At 43.3% G+C, this 23,088-nt stretch overlaps 1 protein-coding gene across 1 annotated transcript in view; it reads right to left on the bottom strand.

Moving 5' to 3' along the window:
• ARHGAP6 (Rho GTPase activating protein 6) overlaps window positions 1-23,088 on the bottom strand; it is a 553,715-nt gene that overhangs the window by 20,441 nt on the left and 510,186 nt on the right. The window contains 4 exon segments of the mRNA XM_075060558.1: window positions 1,237-1,334; window positions 11,334-11,513; window positions 13,534-13,682; window positions 18,559-18,709. Of these exon segments, the coding sequence (XP_074916659.1) occupies window positions 1,237-1,334; window positions 11,334-11,513; window positions 13,534-13,682; window positions 18,559-18,709 (578 nt within the window).

The raw sequence follows: 23,088 nt of genomic DNA, 5'->3' as shown, positions 1-23,088 counted from the left end.
CCTGGCCACCAGTCTGAGGGGCTCTGCATTTTAATTTAATTTTAAATGAAGCTTCTTAAACATTTTTAAAGCCTTTTTTACTTTACATACAACAATAGTTTAGTTATATATTATAGACTTATAGAAAGAGACCTTCTAAAAATGTTAAAATGCATTACTGGCATGCAAAACCTTAAATCGGAGTGAATCAATGAAGATTCGGCACACCACTTCTGAAAGGTTGCTGATCCCTGCTGTATACCATAGATGGTGAGGTCTAACATAAAGGCATACATTGGCATACATTTGAAATAATGTGACCGTATGACACCACAGAAAAATCATTGTTAGTGGATTTTAGAAACTTACTATTTATTCTGGAAGCAACCATAATGTGCTAGGCACTTTCCACATCCACAAGATACAGTCAGTCCATCCTGTCCCAAATAGTTTTCAATTTAGGAAACTCCTAAAAAATTATCTTAAATAGCTTTACCATAAATAATATTATTATGATTTTAAGGTCTGATATCCTAGGACCTACTAGGGCTAGAAGGAATCCTATTAGAAAGCTGGCAGTCTCACTATTCCAAATATATAAAGTTATAGCATCAAGGCACATGGGTATAGGCAGGAATAGATCATGTATTTAACAGAGAAGAATATAAATATTTCGTGTACCATATTTGCTCCGGTGACTGGCAGGGTTGTTTTTTTTCTTCCCCTTCATGCCTTTCATTAAACACACTGTTAGATCTGTCCATCCACTGTCAATACACTTTCTATTATAGCAATCAGAGTGTTAGCAATGTCATGCCTACTTTGGAAGCTTATGAATGTGTATGATAGGAAGAGGGCAACAGACTAGTTAAACTGCTAGCCATGATTCTGTTAAGGCACTGCAGGGTATATGTCAATGATAGTGTAATATATGTGTTGTGTTACCAAAAGCACAAGAGCACAACAAACACAAGACATGTACCAGTGGGTTACTAGGCTATAGTGCACTGAATATATTTATGTACACCTAATGGTATGTTCTCTGCAGCAATACACAAACCTTTCTTAGAAACAGTAAAGTTTTGTCTTTAGAAAACAATGTTGAAGAGGCGTAATTTCTTTGGCAGAGTCAATGTCATAGGGAGCACTCTCTGACTCCCTCAGAGAATACACAAGAACTGAGGAAAACTAGAAACTTCCAATGGAAAATGAAAATTCCCAGCAGGAACAGAGATCATGAAAAAACATATTACTCACGATGACTGGGAAGCTTTCCTTCTCAGCAAATAGTCCACAACATCTGGGTCAGTCTCTAACAAACTAATTAGCACTTCATTCTGTAGGTCAGGGGGAACCTACAATGAAAACAACATTAAGAAGTTAGTTGCAGAAGAATATCCTACAGTGTATTTTCATTTTTTATTATGCCCATTTTAAAACATGAGACTTGTGCATGAAAATAAAATTGTGCACAATTATATAAAATACTGTGTAAATATAAGTGGATATAATAACTATGCATACATAAACTCATACATAAGAGAAAAATATGTATAACACAGATGTATATAGGACTAAAAATCATCTTGTATGTCAGTGTTAAGTGACCACTATCAAGTATCCCACTGGTTTCCAGTACAGGTCTGGACAACATCTATGGATTTCAAAGGAACTACTTGTGGTAGTACAGCTCCAAAGCTCTGGTTTAAAGAACTCCCATTTCCACTGAAAAAGCCAGTGGAGCTTATAAAATCCCCAAACAAATAACTGGATTTCTTTTCTTTTAGAAGCAGGAAAACTAAATGTGAAATTCTATACTGGAAGGACAGAGTATTCTAGGGCGTTTTTCTTATATATTTCCCAATCCCCTTTTGTTTAGAAATGAGAACATGGTTGTTGTATCTCCACACGTGTCCAGGATTGCACTTGCTCTCTCTCTCGTGCGTGCATGCATGCATGGCATCTACAGAGCAACATTCCGTAGATGCAGTTCTAGGTCCATAAGTCATTTCAAGGCCTCCTCTGTGACATTGTGGATATCATCCAATTCACCTTTGAATCCATATTTACGACACTGCAGTATGATGTGTTCAATGGTTTGGATATTCTCACCGTAGTTGCACGAAGGGGAGTCTTTGATTTTCTACTTCAGCATCAAGTGGCTGCATCTTCTATGGTTTGTTTGGATGCAGTTCAGTGTGGTCCAAATTCTGCGTGGCAGGTTAAAATCGGGAGGGTGGTTTGTTGGGTCAGTAGTACAGATGCTTCCCGACTTACACAAGCATTCCGTTGTGGAACACCTTGCGTAACTTGAATTTTGCATAAGTCGGAAACGTATACTCGACCATTACGCAAAAAAAGAAAAACAAAAACACCTCCTATTTCTAGCTTACGGAACTTTTTCTGTAAGTGAGGATCTGCATAAGTCGGGTTTGCATAACCTGGGGGGAGAGAGGGGAGGGCGTTTGTGATGTGCTTGTTTAGAATGGTAGATGATGTGCACACACTTTGCCATTCCCTGGCCAGATCCAGAGACATGAGGTGGTCACATGGTCCATAGTGTTTTTTTTCAATTTCAGGCATTGTTAGGGTATGTTATCCATAACCGTCTGAATGGGAAGTGCTGGGTAATCTTTGGCACGTTTAAGTTCTCATGCTATGGCTATAGCTCATTGGATAGCTGGAGATTCAATGTTTGCTAATAGAGATAGCCACAGTAGAGGTGCTGATTTTAAAGTTCTCATGAGGTTTAGCATGGTCTGATTCAGCTGCTTACCCACAAGTTGGGTATGGCAGCTTCTTGCCTACACCGATGCACAGTACTCTGCAACTGAGTACAGAAAGACCAAGACCAATACCAATGTTCATAGCACTGGGGCAGTTGATCCCGAACTTGTTCCCACTAACTTCTGAATAATGCTGATGAGAGTCTTCACTTTAGAGTCTATTTTTTGAGGTGGTCATGAAAGGTCAGTGTGTGGTCAAGAATGATATTGGGTTTGGGTCATAACGCACAGTTTCACAACAAAACAGAGTGGTTTGTGCAATTCTATTGTCTAGGTGGAAAATAGAGACTACTGATTTGCCTGAATTTGGTCTCAGCTGCCACTTTTGGAGTACTCCTCCATGATCTTAATGTCAGATGTAAGGGTCACTTCAAGTTCTTTACAGATATGGGGCTGAGTTGCGAGTGCAAATCATCAGTATATACAAATTTCTGCACTATTGTTTCAGGCATATTGCTTGTGTATACATTGAAGAGTGTCGGAGCATCTACAGAGCCTTGTGCTAGCCTATTTAATCTATGAGGTATATGTACATCCTTCAGTTGCTAAGCTTGCAGTTCAGGAGCCTGTGAATCCACATGCAGGGGATCACTTTGGCCAGTTTCAGTAGCAGACCTTCCTTCTAGGCTGCGTCAAATGCTGCTGACTGATCAATGAAGGCTGTACCAGTCTTGAGTTTCATTGGAATCCTGCCTTGATGTTTGTAGTGAGGGCCAGGACCTGATTGCAGCACATTCTTTGCAGTTGAAAACCAGCTTGCTTCTTGGGTAGGCTGGCATCCAGTGGGCCCAATTCTGTTCAGTTACCCAATTACTTAATTTCAATGGGAGCAGCTCAGTGCTAAGTACTTTTGAAAATCAGGCCATTTATTTAGGAGCTTAAATCTGGATTATCAAAGGGGCCTAAAGAAGTTAGGTGTTCAACTGTCACTCAGGGGCACAAGTGCCACAGGGCAAAAGTGGGACTTCAGTGGTGCCTAGGCCTTTGGAACTGTGCACCTAACTCTGCTTAAAAGAGAACTGGATAAATTCATGGTGGTTAAGTCCATAAATGGCTATTAGCCAGGATGGGTAAAGAATGGTGTCCCTAGCCTCTGTTTGTCAGAGAATGGAGATGGATGGCAGGAGAGAGATCACTTGATCATTGCCTGTTAGGTTCACTCCCTCTGGGGCACCTGGCATTGGCCACTGTTGGTAGACAGGATACTGGGTTAGATGGACCCTTGGTCTGACCCAGTACAGCCGTTCTTATGTTCTTATGTTATGTCTTAGGTCCTTTGAAAATCTCAGTCCAAAAGCCAGACTCTAAGCATTCATTTTGTTATACAGTATCTTTTGGGTGCCTTTGATATGGCTGACCATGAAGCGCTCCTGGAACAGCCAGAGTTGTTAGCAGAGAGAGCTAAGCCTTGTTTTGGAATGGCTCTTGTTGAAATGATACACAGGATAATATTGTCAGACTGCTTATCTACCCACAAGGTCCTCCCACATGTGGTGCCATACGATTCTCTTCTCTCCCTCCCTTCTGTTCAGCATTTGCAGGGGCAGACAGGGTGAGGATCTGAATATTTCTGTCTCATGTTTGTGAATGATAGCCGACTGTCTCTCCGTTTCATTAGACCTGGCCAGGGCAGTTGTTGACCATCTTACACAGCACATAACTAAGACTGTGGCTTGGATGATGGTAAGCTGGGTGACCATCTATCTGGTCAAGACTGAGTTTACAGAATCATAGAAATGTAGTGCTGGAAGGAACCTTATATTGCCCCTGCACTGAGGCAAGACCTAGTAAACTTAGACAACCTCTCAGAGGTGTTTGTCCAAACTTTTCTTAAATCTCCCAATGACAGGAATTCCATAACCTCTCTTGGAAGCCAATTCCAGAGCTTAACTACCCTTCCAGTTAGAAAGATTTTCCTAATATCTAATGTAAATCTTCCTTACTGAAGCCCATTTCTTCCTGTACTACCTTCAGTGGGCCTGGGGAACAACTGATCACTGTCCTCTTTATAACAGCTCTTAACATACTTGAAGACCTCAGTCTTCTTTTCTCAAAACTAAGCATGCTCAGTATTTTTAACCTTTCCTCAAAGGTCAAGGTTTCTAAACCTTTTATTACTTTCGTTGCTCTCCTCTGGACTCTCTCCACTTTATCCACATCTTTCCTAAAGGCTTTTTACTCTTACAGGATAGTTAAGAGGCTGTGCCATCTTCTTTTGGACTTGGACCTCGCCACAGAGACACATGACCTATCACTTCCCAACTGAATTATTGCAATGCACTCTACATGGAGCTCAACCTTAAAACCACTTGGCAACTTCAACTGCTGCAGAATATGGCAACTTGTCTTGAGGAGGTAGCAAGGGTTCGCTCACTGGGAGTATGTTGCACTAGTACTCAAGGATCTGCACTGGCTGCCAATGTGTTTTCCAGGTGCAATTTAAATACTGAAGTTTTATCTACCAAACTTTTTATCTACCAAACTTTTTATCTACCAAACTTTACATCAGATAATTCATTGCTCCCCATGCAATGCTGTAACAGAGAAATCACCTGAGGAACCTGAACTAACCATGTCTGGTTTGTTCATGATGGGTGGATCTGGAAGCAGAACAGTCTCAAGGGATGGCTACAGTGAAAGATGGGCAGCTGGCCTGTGCTAGTGAACTTGGGCTCATGGAGCTCGGGCTAAGGGGCTGTTTACTTGTGGTATAGATGTTCAGACTCAGGCTGGAGACTTGGCTCTAGGACCTGGCAGGGGGTTGGGGTGTCTCAGAGCTCAGGTTCCATCCCAAGCCCGACCATCTACACCACTATTAAACACTCCCTTAGCCCAAGCCCTGCAAGCCCAAGTCAGCTGTCATGGGCCAGCTGTGGGTGTCTAATTGCAATGTAAACATACCCTTAGTAAACTATGCAGTCTGTTTCTGGCCTCAGTTTGTCAGAGTTAACGATCAAATGATGTTCAGGTCAAGTTGCACAGTTCATTTGTTCTCCCAGGCATTTACTGGGAAATACGAATAGGATTCCTAATAGATTCCTTGGGGATGAGGGGGTGTTTGGGGAAGTATTTGGAGAGACATCATTTGTATTTCTTTGGACTATGTAGTAATTGTCATAAAACTTTAATATTTATAAATGCACTCAAGGCACAGAATGGGCACAAGCTTGAACAACAAAGGAAATACCGGTAATCGAAGATATATAAATGCTCATTAATTAAAATAGATATAAAATCTTTATAATAATTGTGCATGTCCATGCACAATTTTCTCTTTTGCTTACATTTTGGGTGTTTGTTTATCAGTCCTTAAATAATCAATCTTCTTTCTACAGGAGTGCCCTTTTGGAATCCTACTGCCATAACCTAGCCTTGTGACCTCTCAATTTATGTGGCCTTTGTGAACAATAGATTTTATTCTAAAGAAAATTTTAGGGGAAAGCAGAGTTTGCTTCCTCCTGGATACTACATTGAGTAAGTAACATCAAGTTGCTAATCACAAAAATATTCAGTAAACAGGACTTTAGCCAAAATAAAAAAAAGTTTGAAGTGTCAACATTTTTCCTTACAAATATAAAACTAAACAATTCCCTGAAAACTCTAATAGATTTATGGGAAAAAATCTATAAAATGAAAACAGCCGGCTACATAATGTATGTAGAATTTAAAAAAGGGTGAATGAATCAACTTAAGCCTTGATCCTGCAACTGGATTTAGGCTGGTGGACGTTTCATAACACCCAAGTTTTGTTTTTCTTCATGTATAACATTTTATGCAAATATAATTCATTTGCATATGAGTGAATGATTTGCATACAACCAGCTGAGCGTAGGTCATGGAGCTGCACAAAACTTGGCAGTGGTGGTGGGAATGCGCAGAGACGGAAGCTGTGAGGTTGCTGGGGCTGTTGATAATGCTGGTGGCTGCTGGGAGGAAGGTGGGTGCTAGGGTTCCAGGAGGGCAGGGGACTGTCAAAATACAAGATACATGGTGGTAGGGGCTCTACAGGTAACTAGGAATGGTGTAGCTGAGGAACCCTGGAGCTGTTATCAGGTCTCGTCTTGTGCTGTCTCCCAGCTGCTCATTCTTGACTTAGATCTAGCAGGAGGACCATGGAGCAGTGTTTTTCAAACCGTGGGAACCGGCCAGTGGGAACGGGGGTGGGGGTGGGGCAGTGCCTGTGGGCAAGAGTTGCACAAATCTGCTTGTGCGCCTCTGCCTGAGAGTCGGACCTGCTGCTGCCCGCTTCTGGGGTGAAGCGCAGTCCGCGATGCCAGGACAGGCGGGAAGCCTGCCTCTGCACCCCGGCTGCGCCGCTGACCAGAAGCCGCTGGAGGTAAGTCTGCACCCCAAACCCCTGCCCCAGCCCTGAGCCCTCCTCACATCTGGAACCCCTTCCTGAACCCCATACCCCTCATCCCTGGCCCCACCCCAAGCCTGCACCCACCCCAAGCCTGCACACTACACAATAGTGGTGTAGATGGTCGGGCTTGGGATGGAACCTGACTCACTCCCAGACCCCAACCCCCTGCCCCAGCCCACAGCCCCCTGCCACACCCTGAACCCCTCATTCCCAGCTCCATCTTGCAGCCCTCACCCCTGCACCCCAGCCCTGAGCCCCTCCCACACCCCAAACCCCTCATCCCCAGCTCTGCTGGGTCACGAGCATCAACAATTTTCTTCAACTGGGTTCCCAGAAAAAAAATTTGAAAACCACTGCCATGGACAAATGGTGGCTGGCTGCCTGCTCAGTGAGTGCCATAGTGGCCTCTATCAATGACAACTGGGAACTGCAGGCAAATGCCTGCTGCCTCGCTGCAGCTGAGCTAGATATGTGAGAATTCACCTGAGATGCAGGAGTGTGTATCGGGGGTGCTAAATGCATGACACTTGGCAGCTTGGACTCCTGCACCCATGCAGAACTCCAGTGGAGTCAATGGGACACGATGTGGGTGTATGAGTCCACCTACTGGGATCCAGTTGCATGACGGGGGCCTTAGTTAGGGAGTTGGAGAACAGCAGTCTTTTATAGGCCCCTATCCTATATAACTGCACCTCTAAATCCCACTGCAATCAAAGGGAATTTGGGAACCAAAATAAATGCACAATTGAGCCTGGACTGGTGGTAAGGATATCTCTACTATAGTAAATTCACTTTAGATTGCTGGTATTAATCTGAATTGCTGGAATCTATTTTAGAAAACTATGCATAATTATCTGGGTTCCTTCTGACAAACAGTATCTTTTTGACCCAGAAATAACTCAAAACCATTCTGAAGTCTGTGGTCTCGGCCAAATATCACATTGTTTCTATTAGATTTTATTTGACTAACCTTGCTCCACTCTCAATGCTGAAGCCAGTCATAGTGTTAAAAAAAAACAAACCAAACCAAAAAAATCACTCTGGCAGTAATGCACTGTATGTTATATACTGTGGCTCCATGCTCTAGTCCAGCTGTTTCTCAATTTGAAAGTAGTACAAATGTCAAACAATAACTATAAACAGCAGTCCTGGCATTCCCCCACTCCCTGGGGTTTGGCTAACAATTTGCTGCTGCCTGATTGGGAATCATCAGAGTTCTGCTACAAATAAATTTACGGGTCTGTTCCCAGCAACCCAGCAACTTTGCAAGGGATGCAGTGTGCTAATTTCACAGAGAACAAAAAAACATTTAATTGAACCCCAATAGTGACATTAACAAAATGAATATAGACCCATGGTGCTCCTATGAAACAATAAATACAAGACGTTTGAGACTACTAAAAACAACTACTGATATGGAACGTAGTTTCATTCGTGAAAACAGGCACAAGAAAACAACAAACCACTCTGTATGTTAAACCCTGGGAAGAGGAAAATCTCCAGAGATGCTTGTGTGCTGTACATTTCGGAATGTTTCAAACCAATATACTTTAGTCATATAAAGAACATTTGGGTAGGCGTAGTTTCCCCCTGCATCCAGCTATCCATCTAATCTGGCATTCAGATACACAGACTTTAATTTCACTCCAAAAACGGAAAAGCTACTCCAGAAAACAAAAGAAAATTATTTCTGTTTTCCCTGCACTGAGTTTAACCTTCAGATAAAAATGCTAGCACTGAAGAGATAAAGGAATAAAACTGTCACAATTAAAAGAGTCCACATGTAGGTTAGTCAATCCCTAAACCCCACCCTTTCCACTTTAAAAATCTGAATGTGTGCCTAAAGGGTAACGTGCTGAAATGTGGCTGTTCCATAAAATTTTCGTTCAGCGAAACAAAAATAATAATACTTCAACATTTGTTTTATGTAAACTTGCTGTAACAAAATCATTATTGCTGCACTGCTCCAAGCAAGCAGCAGCTCTCAGAGGAGCACAGCTCCATCATTTTTTTCCCTAGAAGGAAAAATATACCAGAAATGTTCCTGAACTGTAAAAGCAAAAGAAAAACAAATGGTTGAATGTTTCACTGGAACAAAAATAAAAAATAATGCACAGGATGTAATGGAAGGAAGTACAGTATGAGAAAGACAGAGCAGCTCATCTGATGATGTTATTGGACATGGCAAGCAGTGTTTACTCTCACTTTCTCATGCCCTTCTCTTCCCAGCTATGTCCTGCCCTGCAGTATGTTCCACATTGTGTTACATTCCTCAAACCTATGCTACCACATTACATATTTTCCTATCTTCTCTCCAGCTCCCATCTATGCTCTATCATTACAGGTCCCTTTCTTTTGTCTTCCTGTTTTGAGAACTGATCACCAGCAGTGCAATGAATGCTGCTACTTAGTTATAATGGAAAACAAAACAAAACAGAACACACAACTATTCTTACCTTTCTAAGACTTAAAAAAGTTTTCTTTTTCTTCATGACATTTGTGTGAATTTAGTCTCCTTAAAATGAAGGAAGGATACCACTGATAATTCAGACCTGCACTAGCTCAGAGGCTCTCTTAAGCCAAGATCATAAATCATACTAAACTGAGTGATAGTTTTGTAGACCACAGGAAGAAAGACAAGAGGCCAGGAATGTGATTTAACTAGGCCACAACTTTATTAAGTAACACATCTGGGAACTATGCAGCAATAACTTGTCCAGTGCAGGTCATCCTTTCTTTGTAATCCAAGCTTTTCTTTACAGCCCAGAATGGTGCCCTTGGGCAGAGAGAAGGGCTTATAACTAAGGCTACATTTTAGTCACGGGTATTTTTAGTAAAAGTCATGGACAAACCATGGGCAGTTAACAAAAATTCACAGCCCGTGACCTGTCCATGACTTTTACTATATACCCCTGACTAAAACTGGGGGAGGAGGGAGAGGGGAAGAGCAGCCTGAGTGCTTGGGGGGATGACATGGTGCTCAGCCTGGGAACCCCACTGGTGCTGGGGAGGGGGAGGCCGGCAGGTTCCCTACCTGGTTCTGTGCATCAACCCCCCGCAGCAGAGAGTGGGTGTGGGAGGGAGCAGGGTGTTGGGGCATAGGATGGGGGTGAGGCAGGCTCTGGGCAGTCTTACCTGGGTGGTTCCACAGAAGCAGCAACATCCTCCTTGCTTAGCTGCTAGGTGGAGGCATGGCCAGGCAGCTCTGCGCGCTGCCTCCACCCCAAGTGCTGGCTTCGCAGCTCCCATTGGCCGGGAACCGCGGCCAATGGGAGCTGCAGGGGTGATGCCTATAGTCGGAGGCAGCCACATCTCCACTTAGCAGCTGAGAAAGGGGGATGTTGTCACTTCCAGGGAGCCCCCCAGTTAAGTGCCGCCCAAAGTCTGCCTCACCCTGTCCCATGCCCCAATCCTGCCCCCACCCACCGCCAAACTCTGCTGCTGCTGGAGGGGTGGGGTGAAGTGGCCCGAGACTGGCTGAGCTGCCCCTGAGCCAGGCTCACCGACCACTGCAGAAGTCATGGAGGTCACGGAATCTGTGACTTCCGTGACAAACCCACAGTCTTACTTATAACTTCTCCTTTTGGATGCCTAAGAACCAATAGGCTTATGCTGCACTCCTTTTGTCCAAACAGTCAGCCTACTAAGAGCACCCCTCCGACCTGTCTCTCCTCAAGTCAATGTGGGGTTAGGGGCTGGCACCAATCCTTGAAGTGGCTAAAGGTTTCTCTTTCCCCTCCTGGCTCAGACAAAGGAATTTTCGTTAATTATATTACACTGCTGCATTGTTTAACTCACAACTTAATAAATAATTCAATCTCACAAAAGCAGAAAAAATCATCTAGGAACTAATTTAGCATCTTTCTCTAGATATATAAACATTTTGTGCAGCTTAAACAAGGTTTCTTCCTAAATCTTTAGAGAACCTGATCAGCCAGGATACATTTGCCCTTATGTGCAAGAAGCTTTTTATCTATCCATTTTTAATGCTTAACCCTCATTACAAAGCTCGCTTCCTAAAGTAAGAAGATGTAGCCTGCTTACCAATTGCATTCAACCACTGCTAATCATGCCTTCATATAACGTTTGCTTAATTTATTTGAATGTAGTTCAATTCAACTTCTTGATAACACCATCTAGGATATCCTGACTTGAAGAGTCAAATGCAAAATCAGTTGGTGTAATATTAAAGAACATTCACCTACCATGAAAAGCGTTTCATAGTTTTCAATCATCTTTTGTACAACAGCAATGATTGCAGTACTCTCCTCAGCTCGAGCTGAACTCTGAACTGTGAATTCTTTGTCTGTAGACTTCTGCTTGTGCAACAGGTTAGGCCCAAATATTGTGGCCAGATTCAGTGATGTCATTTTGTTCCCAATAACCTAGAAGAAAAAGAACATAAATTGGGGACATGTTTTCTCTGGCTTTCGATCATTAGTTGATACTCTCTCTCTCTCTTTGACCTTAAAGAAGTTCATTGCTTCCAAAACATTCTCCTCTCACAAAGCCCGGAAGTAGAAGAATAGGACCTAACATCTAACCACATAGCCCCAGCAAAGTACTACCGCTTTAGGCTAATCCCGTGCGGGAGGGGAGGGACAGTACTGCTACCCTTACTTCTGTGCTGCTGCTAGTGGTAACGCTGCCTTCAGAGCTGGGTGCCCAGGCAGCAGCAGCCGCTCTCAGAGCCAGACGGCCGGAGACCAGATTTCACAGGTAAGACCAGCTTTCACAGTCCGTGACACGATTTTCATCACCATAAATTTGGTAGATCCCTAATTATTGTGTCTGTACTTTTCCACCAACTGCTAGCTGGGTGTGAAAATAGCAGTATTTTGGATGGGATTTTTAAAAATGCCTAAGTACCACAGTACTATTGACTTTCAATAGGATTTGTCCTCCTAAGCCATTTTAATGTTTGTGCAAATTCCACCCGTAGACATCCAAATATCTGATGCATCAAAAATTGTTTAGGGTTCCTCAAGGAGCTACAGCTAGATGCCATAAATAATTAACAATAAATAATGACTGTGCTTTTCACCCAAACACCTCAAAGCGCTTTACAAAAGTAAGTGTGTCATGGGGTGGGATCCACAAAGACACTTGGCACCTAAACCCCAGGCCTAGGTGCCTAAGTCCTGCTTTTGGCTCTACTTCGATGATCCACAAAACTCTCACTAAACACTGTGGGCACCTAAACTCACTCAGCACCAAAGTTTATAAAGTAAACTCACTCTAGGCACCTACGTTTCTGCCTCTGGGCTTGTGCACTGCTGTCTCGTTTAGGTGTCTGGATACCTATACCCCACACAAGGCCCCAGAGCAATTCACGAACCAGGGAAAGAGAGGCATTCGGTCATCTACGTTGCGTGCTGGGCCTGATTCAGTAGGTGTCCTCTGCGCACACCTACTGGATTGGGTCTCATTCAAAATCTAGACGGTGGAGGTGCCCACTTTATAACATTTATTCTAGTGGTTAGAGCACTCACCTGGGATGTGGGAGACCTGGATTTAAATTCTCTCCTCTGACAGAGGGAGAGGAAGGATTAGAACAGGAATCTCCTCTAACCATTAAGCTAAAAAAATCAATGGAGGACCCTACTCCTCGGGCCATTTGATGTGGCAAGCCTAATTCCAGGAGAGGGGTTCACTAGCAGAGATAGGCACCTAAGTCCAAGCTGCAGGGAAGTGCTCATCTCTGAGAGATGGGAAAGGCTTAGCCTACACCCCTCTCCTCAGCTTCTCCCATTGGCTAGTTTAGGCAGCTCCCTGCATAGCATGTTGGCTTTTATGGGTTGCATTCTTAGGCACTTATCTCTCCCCATTCATTGTATAAGGAGCCTGGATGCCTAGCTCAGGCTTTCAGGGTTGCAGTGTTCTTCTGTGATTTTTCTAGGTGCCATGACACTCAGCATTGCAATGTTTAAACCTCTTCATGGATCCCACTCATTATCCCAATTTTATATATGGCAAACATGAGGCAGAGAGAGGTGAACTGACTTGCCCAATGTCTCACTGCAAGTCAGTGGCAGAGTCAGGAATAAAAGGCAGGTTCTTTGACTCATAGCCTTTTGTTCCATATAATATAATGGGATGAAACGAAACTAGGAAAAAATTAGGCTAGATTGAATTAGCTATTTCTTAACAGTGAAGTCTATTATGCTCTGAATCTCCCACAGGAAGTGGTGGATGCCTCATTGACTGAGTCATTTAAAAACTACAATACATAACAGTCTCAGGAATATACTGTTGTAAACAACTGGATGGCAATGGGGAGGGCAATATTAAGTCTATTCCATCTTTAATGCTTATGATTCTAGGCTCTCAGTTTCTCATCTTTATAAATATGTCCTTAGAGCAGGGAGTAATGGAAGTGAAAGAATATGAACGATATGAACCTACCTCCTGGCCATCTTTGTCTGTGCTGTCTTCTGCATGGCTAGCCACCGTAAAGAGGAACTGCAGGAGTCTCTGTAGGGTGTCGCAGTTACAGGGAGGTAGAAGATAAATAAGAAGCTGTAAGGTGCTTAGTTGTTCATCTGGCTCTAATACTAAGAGGGAAAAAGAAAAATCTGAGAAAAACATTGAAACTAACCTAAATGCAATGCACATACACTCTGTAATGCTCCAGCTAGAAGAATAATACAAGAAAAGAATTGTATAAGGAGTTTACTGACTATGTTTCCCATACATTTTTAAAGGTAGGTTGATACAACTTCAAATACATATCAGTTGCACAAAATATTTCTGTTTTATTCTGTGATCCTGTCTCGGCCAGTAATGGAGTTGTAGGATTAATAGCGTCTGGTGTCTCAGATTTAAATTCTGCTTAAGTTATGGAAACAAAAGTAGGGTTTGACCTAATGTGCCTTACTGTCACTTTACATATATATATCAAGAAGAACAACAGTATGTACCCACCCTGGAAAATGAGGTTGGAGGATAAGATCAAGGCGACTCGGAGAGAAGTTAGTCAGCTGGTGGAACTACAGAAGGGTGTAGAGATTAAGGATAAGACTTGCTACTGAAAAAAAATACAAGCCTGATCATCTAGCCGAAGAGACTGCTAAACAAAGGTCACAGCACTGGTACAGGCTAAGGAGATACACTAGAGAAGCAGAGGCCAAAAAAGTAAATGCCCTGTTCTCAAGGAACCATCCAAGGTTACTCCAATGCAGTCAAACCACAATAACAGCAGAGCCACCAGCAGCAGAAATGAACAGTCACTGGAAGAACATATGAAGAAAAAGAAGACTCATAACACCAGTGCAAAGTGGCTGCAGGACTGAGACAAGCACAGCAATCTCCCAGAACAGAAACCAGTCACCATCACAGTAGAAGACATCCAGCAGCGGTCAAAAACATGAAGAGCTGACAGCACCTGGACCAGACATGATCACACCTACTGGCTAAAGAATAATTAACAGCAGTGCATGAGCGCCAGGAGACAGATGAACCAGCTGCTAGCAGCAGGCTCCACCCAACTGGCTACCAAGGAAAGGACAGTGCTGATCATGAAACCTGCAAGGACAGAACGGCCAACTACGGCCAAAACCTGCCTCCCCACAACGTGGAAAGTCTATCAGACATCATAGCTGCCAGCTACAGGACCACATGCAGTACATGAAGCACAGCTCAGAAGCATTGGGAACAACACCAGGCTCAAAACAGTTGCTCATAGATGAGCAGTCGCCAAGACTCAAGGTTAGACAGACCAATTGAGCACAGCCTGGATTACTATAGAGCCTATGGACTCAAGCCGCCACTAGGATCGTGAATGTCTGGCGCATACCAAATCAAGACACTAGGACTTCTCAAGAACTCAATGATCTGGACAGACAACACTAGAAGTCAACTCAAGGCAACTGCACAAGTGGCCATCAAGTGCGGATATACCAAGGTGATGCACTGTCCCCGCTGTTTCCATAGGCTTAAACCCTCAGCCAAACATCACAAGATGGATATGGGTACAGTTCAGGAGTGGAACTACCATCAGCACCTCCTCTACATGATGACATCAAGCTTTGTATTAAGAAACGAGACATCGATTCGCTAATCCACCTGACGCGATCTACAGTGAGGATATCGGATGTCAATCGGACTGGAGAAGGTGCCGGAATGGTAGTGAAGAGGAGGTAGTCAAGACTGATGGGGTGAACTACAGCGGGCCACATAGCAGACATACAGACCACTACAAGTACTTGGCATCCGCAGTCACATGGAAACCACGATGAGGAGCAAGAAGACAGCAACATCCAAAGTTCCAAAGGATAAGCAGGTCCTGAGAGCCAGTCAGTGGGAAGAACAGACCACACATCAACGGATCGCTCCTGCACGTCATTTCCAAGGGATTACCTTTCGGTATAGAGCTGGCCAAAGGAGGACATGGAGGCTGCGATGTGAAAACCCGGAACTCTCTCACAATGCACGGAGTTCCCCCAAGTCCAACCAGACTGTATACCAGCGCGAAGAAGGCCGCGGGGCTTGTGAGCGTCAAGGCCACTATCTGGATGAAACCCGAACCCAGGAGTACATCAGTAAGATGGCCCCAAGATGAGCTGCTGAGAGAATGCCTGAGGCAGCAGCACATGGGAGGCAAGACCAAGCAGAAGAAGTGCCATGGCAGAACAACCTTAGTGAGCCACGACAGATAGCTGAGTGGCTGACATTGGAAATCCTTACCAGCTGGAAAGGCTGGACTAAAAGACACGCATGAAGGCACTGATCATAGCAGCACAGGACAGCACTGAGCACAATTCATTGAAGCAGGGTCTACCACACTGAGAGGACCCAAGGTGAGGACTGTGCAGAGAGGCCTCAGAGACAGTCCAACACATTGGAGGATTTAGATGCAGGAGAACAGCATACACGACGCAACCAAGTGGCTGGCATTGTGTACAGACATCTGCACAGCGTATGGCTAGACCCTCCCAAGACAGATGGGAGATTCCGCAGAAGGTTGTCGGAGATAGCAGGGCAAGATTCTGGGACTTCCAGATCCGACTGACAGCAGTACTGCAATCAACCAGACATCGTGGTAATAGAAACGAGCAGAACACGAGTGGTATAGATATAGCAGTGCAAGTGACAGCAACATAGGAAGAAGAATATGAGAAGCTGGAGAAGTACCAGGGCGAAGAGGAACTAGAAAGGATTTGGAAGTGAGGCAAGGGTCCAGTGTGTAGAGCCCTCGGGCTGTGACTCCTAACGGGTGAGTGGCTCCAACAAATCCAGAACAACATCAGAGCTCTCGTCCAGAAGTGCAGTGCTAGGAACAGCTTAAGTACTCGCAAACCCTCAAACTCCCGCCTCTGGTAGAGGACCGAGGTTAGGACAGACCAATACCACCCCTAGGGTAGAGGGGAATTTTTTTTTTCTTATTTTTATATATATATATATACACACACACTTATACTGGATATTGGTGGCTGCATTTATAGGCATCCAGGAGAATTTTAGTTTTAAAGTATTCCATTTGTATTTATGCTTTAACCATTTTTAATTAGCTTTCTTACAACCTCCTTTTCCTAGAGTATGACTGGGAAACCTGAAAAGCAGCAAGAAAGAGCACATAAATTCTGCACTGTTTGTAGTCAGTTCATACTTCTAAATGCAATGTTAATCAACAGTAGAGATGGGCCTGAGATAGGATCTCAAATCTGAAACCCAAAGAAGGATCTGAGTACACATATGAGTTTGCAGCTTGAACATCTTTCTTATATGGGCTAAATTTAAACACTCAGAAATATGGCAGAGCTTGAATTCAGATTTTCAGCTTGAGACCTCGACAGGCAGGAGTATTTTGAACCATGGTTGTGAGTCCCGTGAACTGTCATGAAGTTTGAATCTGGGTGTAAAATTTGGATCTTGGGTTTTGGCCTGTGTGATGGGGTGGTGTCCAGTGGTCAGCCCACCCAATCACGTGGCTTGTCTCTGTAAGGTTTGAAAGGTCCTTATATAATAGGGGTTACTGACAGAGAGGATGCATTCCTGGGAATAAGTGGTGCTTGGGAGAAAATCTCAAGGAGACTTGTGGAGGTGGGAAGGCAAGACTCCCCTCTCACTCAACCAACTGGGAATGAGCTAGGAGAAGGGGACCATTAATGCTATTTCCTCCCTCACAGCAGGAGAAAGCTGCCAAACTCTTTGATTCTGAGAATTAGGTGGGGCCAACTATGGGAGACGTTGGCTAAGGTCGTACAGTAAGTTTAACTATCGCCTGCTCCAGGAGGACAGATGAAGATTCCTGGCTTAAGGAGTGAATTGAAAACTGCCTGAATTACCCAGCTCCACAAGGAGGGAGGAGGTTCCTGTCTTACAGAGAAACAGTGACTTTTGAAGTACATCTGCTCCAGGAGGAAGGCTGCGAAATCCTGGCTTAAGGAGGGGAGTGATAATCACTTGCATTACCCAGGCTCCAAGGAAGAAGTCCTGAGGCCCAGTGCCACACCAGAGGAATAAAGAACTGTGAGCTGAAGAGGGGTGAAAAACTTTTTGTTTATGTTCATGTGGGACTGCTGTTGAAGGGACTTTGAGTACCCCAGGAGGCGACTGAACTTTCAGGTGTGCAGGCCAGACACTAGGTCAGGGAAGACCCAGACAGAGGTGACCAACAGCAGGAGGCAACCCAGAGGAAGGCTAGCAATCAGGCACCCCACCGAGGACACTGGACAATGAGTTCCTTCTGGACATGTGGGGTTCACTCTGGGCCAGAGCCCCATGACAGTCTGAGTTAATTCCGGTCAATAGCTGAAAAAGTTAAAAACCATTTATAATGCCTCTGAGGCAAAACTCCTGCAAGAGGAGGCAGGAGAAAAGAAACAATTCTTTGGCATGATTATTTTTTTTTAGAGAGGAGCTGTATGACACTGCTCAGAGGTTTGGAACACTAGAAATAATCCAAGCATTAGTGGATTAGTGGGCAGAGTGGTAACAAGTCCATGAAAAATGTGGCATAATCAATGGCTCTGTCATTTACCTCATTACTCCATAAAGCCCCCAATCCAAAATTTGGATCTAATGAGGGAGACTCTTCCATCTGAGCAAGCCTCATTGATTTTAATGTGATTCTGCATGACCATAACAATCTGCCTTTGCAGATCCAATTACAGAATCAGGGCTTAATATATTACACGGATACCACCACTATGTATATGGTGTGTGTATGCACGTGGATAGATAGAATGTGATTTTCTATATACACTGAATAACCTCCACGTTGCTGAGAAATTTTTTTCTGTGCTCTATCTATCCAGCATCACAAGCAAGTAAAGCCCTTTGCAACATATGAGAAAATTCACAAATATTTGTAATGAACTGGAAGTAGAGGGGGCTAGGGCTCTTAAATAAAGTGTTATTAGTGGCCTTGTGGAGCCTGTAGAACTGAGCTTGTGGAAAAACACTAAAAGAAAAGGTTGTAAAGCTCACAGAGAGTGTTGATGAAGGCAGAGTAAAGTTCTTTGGTGAGAAGTGGATCTGGCATGTCTCGTAGAAATTCCTTTAATAAAGCAGCAACATCATGGATGCTGTGTTCTTCTTCTAGCACAACATCTACACCACGGTCAAACTCTTCCCGTAACTGGAAAAAATCAGGACAAAAGAATTGTCACACCACTGCATCCTCATTAGTATAGTACATTACCTAAGAGAACATATTTTTAGATATGGATTTACCCACACTAACATTTCATGTTTGCTGTTCCTGGGAAGGACAGGCACACAACTCACATTTAGTTGCTGACTATTTCCATTATTATACATAATCCCCAGTATGTGCCAGATTCATTTTTTTTAAAAGGGGAGGGTGATATTTTTGTTTTTGAATTAATTCATGGTATTCTTTTATCAAAAACAGAGTGCAAATGAATTTAATGCTCATGAAAATAAGAGAATAATATACTTGCTGGAACCAGTTATAACAAGAGTATGTAGTATTCCATACAGCCTTGCTCCATTATCCCTACTATTCAGCTCCTCAGCCCTTCAGGAGCAGAGAGAGACTATAAGCCATGCTGCATAGTGTAGCAATTTTCACAATAAGACTAAATAACTAAGAAAAGGCCAACCGTGAAATTTCTCGTGTGACTGGAGATTGCATTGGAAACCAGATGTCTAGAAGCAAGAAGCCAAGTTTGTGAACACATTGTAGCACCTTGCTCTGCTATTTCCTGCTTCTCCTAACCATTTATTTATCTTAACAAAATGATCACCATTAAAATGTGAACAAACAGCAAAGTGACTTCATCACAGAATCTGAGTTCTAGTGTTGTTTCTAGTCACAATCCAGAGTACAAGAAATGAGCAAGTCCAGAACGGCTGGCAGCAATAGATTTGCCAAAGGGGACATGGTGAGTCTATGGGCTTGTCTACACTACCACGCAGGGTTGATTTAAGATACGCAACTTCAGCTACGTGAATAGCGTAGCTGAAGTCGACGTACTTAGATCTAATTACCACAGTATCTTCAGCGTCTATAGACTAGTATAGACGCGATAAATTGACCCCCGCTGGATCGATCGCTGCTCACCGATCTGGCAGGTAGTGTAGACAAGTCCCATGTCACTAGCCCTGCCTCCTACTTATACACTGCCAATTTTGCATAGGGAGTGCACACTGAACCGTATAAAAGATTGTCGCAGTCCCCTTTCCAGTATGTGTGCTACTCCAGCACCCAGAGAAGTATTTTGCACGTCTTCTTCAAACTGAATGCTCCCCGTTAGTCTTGTATTCAAAACTGAAATATTGATTTATGAAATTACGTTTTCCAGAAGTACAGTACTTCAAACCTTTGCTAGTATGCAGGGGAATTTCATATATTTAAATCATCCCAATGACTAATTATAGGTAAATGTGGCTCAGAACAAAAAATGAGGGCTCCTCTCCCCCCCAACCTACTTGTAGTGGGACTGAGATGTTTAAAGGAAATCACAGACAGAAGAGCAGGCAAATCACCAGGAAAGTATATCCTTTCACTGATCTTAGTCTTGAGCAATGGGAAATCATGTAAGTGTAGATGAGTGTGGAAAATGCCACATTTTCTAATGCAAACTTGGTTCAAAGGTTGACACTTTGGGAGTGTTTAAGGGCCTCGTGTAAAAACTGTGGGTCCCCCTTTCACTGAGAGCCTTGCTATTAAGTGTGTGAGCATGAAGCCTAGACCAGCCAATTTGTTCTTAATCCATTATTACACTTCCCTGCCCATGAGACCCTGCTTTGTGGGTATCATTTTTCCAGCTGACGACTTCAAGGGATTCCATTCACAAGCCAATGCCAATCCTCAGACTGTGTGGCAGAATTACCATGGAGCATCATAAATAGAGCTGAGCGAATAATTGATTTTTTCGGTTTAATGGCCAAACCAAAAAAAAAACCCCAAAAAACCCAAAGGAACCTTGTTCCGGTTTATTTAAATTAACATTTTCAAAACAAAATATTGATTTGAAATGATATTTTCAATGAACCCCACATGGTGAGGCAAAGCATTACCACTACTTCTAATAACACCACCTAGCTCTTATATAATGCTTATGGATTTATAGAAGCCAAAAGGTCACCAGGATGGCCTCCAAAGGGATGCTGTAATTAACAGAACATCAGACATACGTTGTCCATGGAATTATTTCAGTTTGAGATATAATACAAGAAGTATAAAAAGGCAATGTCTTTCCATTTCTCATTAAGAGATCTCTCAGACACATTGCTTTTAATTATAGTGTTTTCATCAGACTTTAGGAAGCATACCTGGTAAGCATTAAACAACGGCTTCCAACTGAGGTTTAAGAGACTACAAGTAAAATGGTTTATATATTTGCAATTGCTCTAATACTTCCTTCCCCGCTCAACAACCCAAACAAATCCACTGGCACACACATTTCTTTGTTCTTTGCAAATAAATTCACCTGAAATAGAAAACTCTCACTTCAGAAAACCCTTGTCCATCTTGTATGCAGGAAAGCCTGTGAACAGCTATAGAAGCACAACTGAAAAAGTGTTTTGCAAAGCCTTCTACAGTACAGAAAATGGACAGAATTTTAACTGAAATCTGACCCTACATATCCCCCACTCTATCTTCATGATGACAGCATTTATTATTGTTACTGCAAAAGGTCCAGGTATTTCCATGTTGTTTAATAAAACATGAGTCGATTTAATTAAATAAATTAGTTTTATTTAATACAAAAATACCAAACTGTTTTGCCTTGCTAAGTTTTTGAAAGCTCGGTAAAAGAAAAAACAGGTAGCAAATGACTTTCAAGGTGGAGGTTAGCTCAATGCCTAGTTAATGACTGCCCAGCCTTTGGTTCATTCCATGGGAATGATATGATTGTAGGTTTGCACTTGCCTTTGCTTAAACAACAGATATTTTGTAGTTAAAGCCGGTAGCTCAAATGGTAACTTATTTTTCCATGATTTTGCCAATTTAGTGGGTGATCTGTAAGCTATCCGGGAAGTATAAAAACATCTAACTTCTTGGTACATAGCTCAACTCAGTTGTCAGAACTGGCATACAGGAATCTACATCTCTAAAGGATATTGAATCCTGCCTTTCAGAATGTAGACAGCAGAGCTGGATTACCCACCGGAGTTCACTTTCAAGAGGACCAGCCCTGTGTCATGCAGGACCTCAGGTTTTCAGGATCTGGCTCATCCCGCTCCTTCTTTTTGCTCTTTTGTACCATATTCTTTACTTTGATACCTCCCTGTAACTGCTCTACCTCCAAACTTAGTATAACGGGTAGTGATCAATGGCTCGATGTCTAGTTGGCAGCCGGTATCAAGCGGTGTGTCCCAGGGATTGGTCCTGGGGCCAGTTTTGTTCATCATGTTCATTAATGATCTGGATGATGGGATGCATTGCACTCTCAGCAAGTTCATGGATGACACTAAGCTGGGGGAGAGGTAGATATAATGGAGGTTAGGGATAGGGTCCAGAGTGACCTAGACAAATTGGAGGATTGGGCCAAAAGAAATCTGATGAGGTTCAACATGAACAAGTGCAGAGTTCTGCACTTAGGAAGAAAGAATCCCATGCACTGCTACAGGCTGGAGACTGACTGGCTAAACAGCAATTCTGCAGAAAAGGACCTGGGGATTATAGTGGACAAGAAGCTGGATATGAGTCAGCATATTGGGCTGTATTAGTCGGAGCACTGCCAGCATATCAAGGGAAGTGATTATTTCCCTCTATTTGGCACTGGTGAGGCCACACCTGGAGTATTGCATCCAGTTTTTGGTCCCCTCACTACAGAAAGGATGTGGACAAATTGGAGAGAGTCCAGCAGAGGGCAACAAAAATGAATAGGGGGCTGAGGCACATGACTTATGAGAAAAGGTTGAGGGAACTGGGGTTATTTAGTCTGTAAAAGAGAAGAGTGAGGTGGGATTTGATAACAGCCTTCAACGACCTAAAGGGGAGGTTCCAAAGAGGATGGAGCTAGGCTGTTCTCAGTGACGGCAGATGACAGAACAAGAAACAATGGTCTCAAGTTGCCATGGGGGAGGTCCACGCTGAATATTAGGAAACACTATTTCACTAGGAGGGTGGTGAAGCACTGGAATGGGTTACCTAGGGAAGTGGTAGAATCTCCATCCTTAGAGGTTTTTAAGGTCAGGCTTGACAAAGCCTTGGCTGGGATGATTTAGTTAGAGTTAGTCCTGCTTTGAACTGGGGGTCGAACTAGATGACCTCCTGAGGTGTCTTCCAACCCTAATATTCTATGATTCTATAACTAGCAGATGTTACAAGGCTATCCTCTGTCACTCATCTTTTAATGTGTGTGGCTGCTGGGAGGGAGTGAGAGAGTTAACTCCCAGCTCGGTCTTTATTATGGGACCCGCCCCCAGGGTGCAGAATCTTTGCTTTCTCAATGTTCAGCTGAGACTGGGACTTGGACGGGAGAGAACTGATTGAAATTAATAGAGGTAAGAGAGGTGATGCTTAGGAGAAGGAATTTGGGG

The sequence above is a fragment of the Chelonoidis abingdonii genome, chromosome 1, assembly GCF_003597395.2.
Source record: "Chelonoidis abingdonii isolate Lonesome George chromosome 1, CheloAbing_2.0, whole genome shotgun sequence".
In the NCBI taxonomy this organism is placed as follows: Eukaryota; Metazoa; Chordata; order Testudines; family Testudinidae; genus Chelonoidis; species Chelonoidis abingdonii.
Note: the sequence above shows the minus strand (reverse complement) of the source record. Positions and strands in the feature narration are given on the sequence as shown.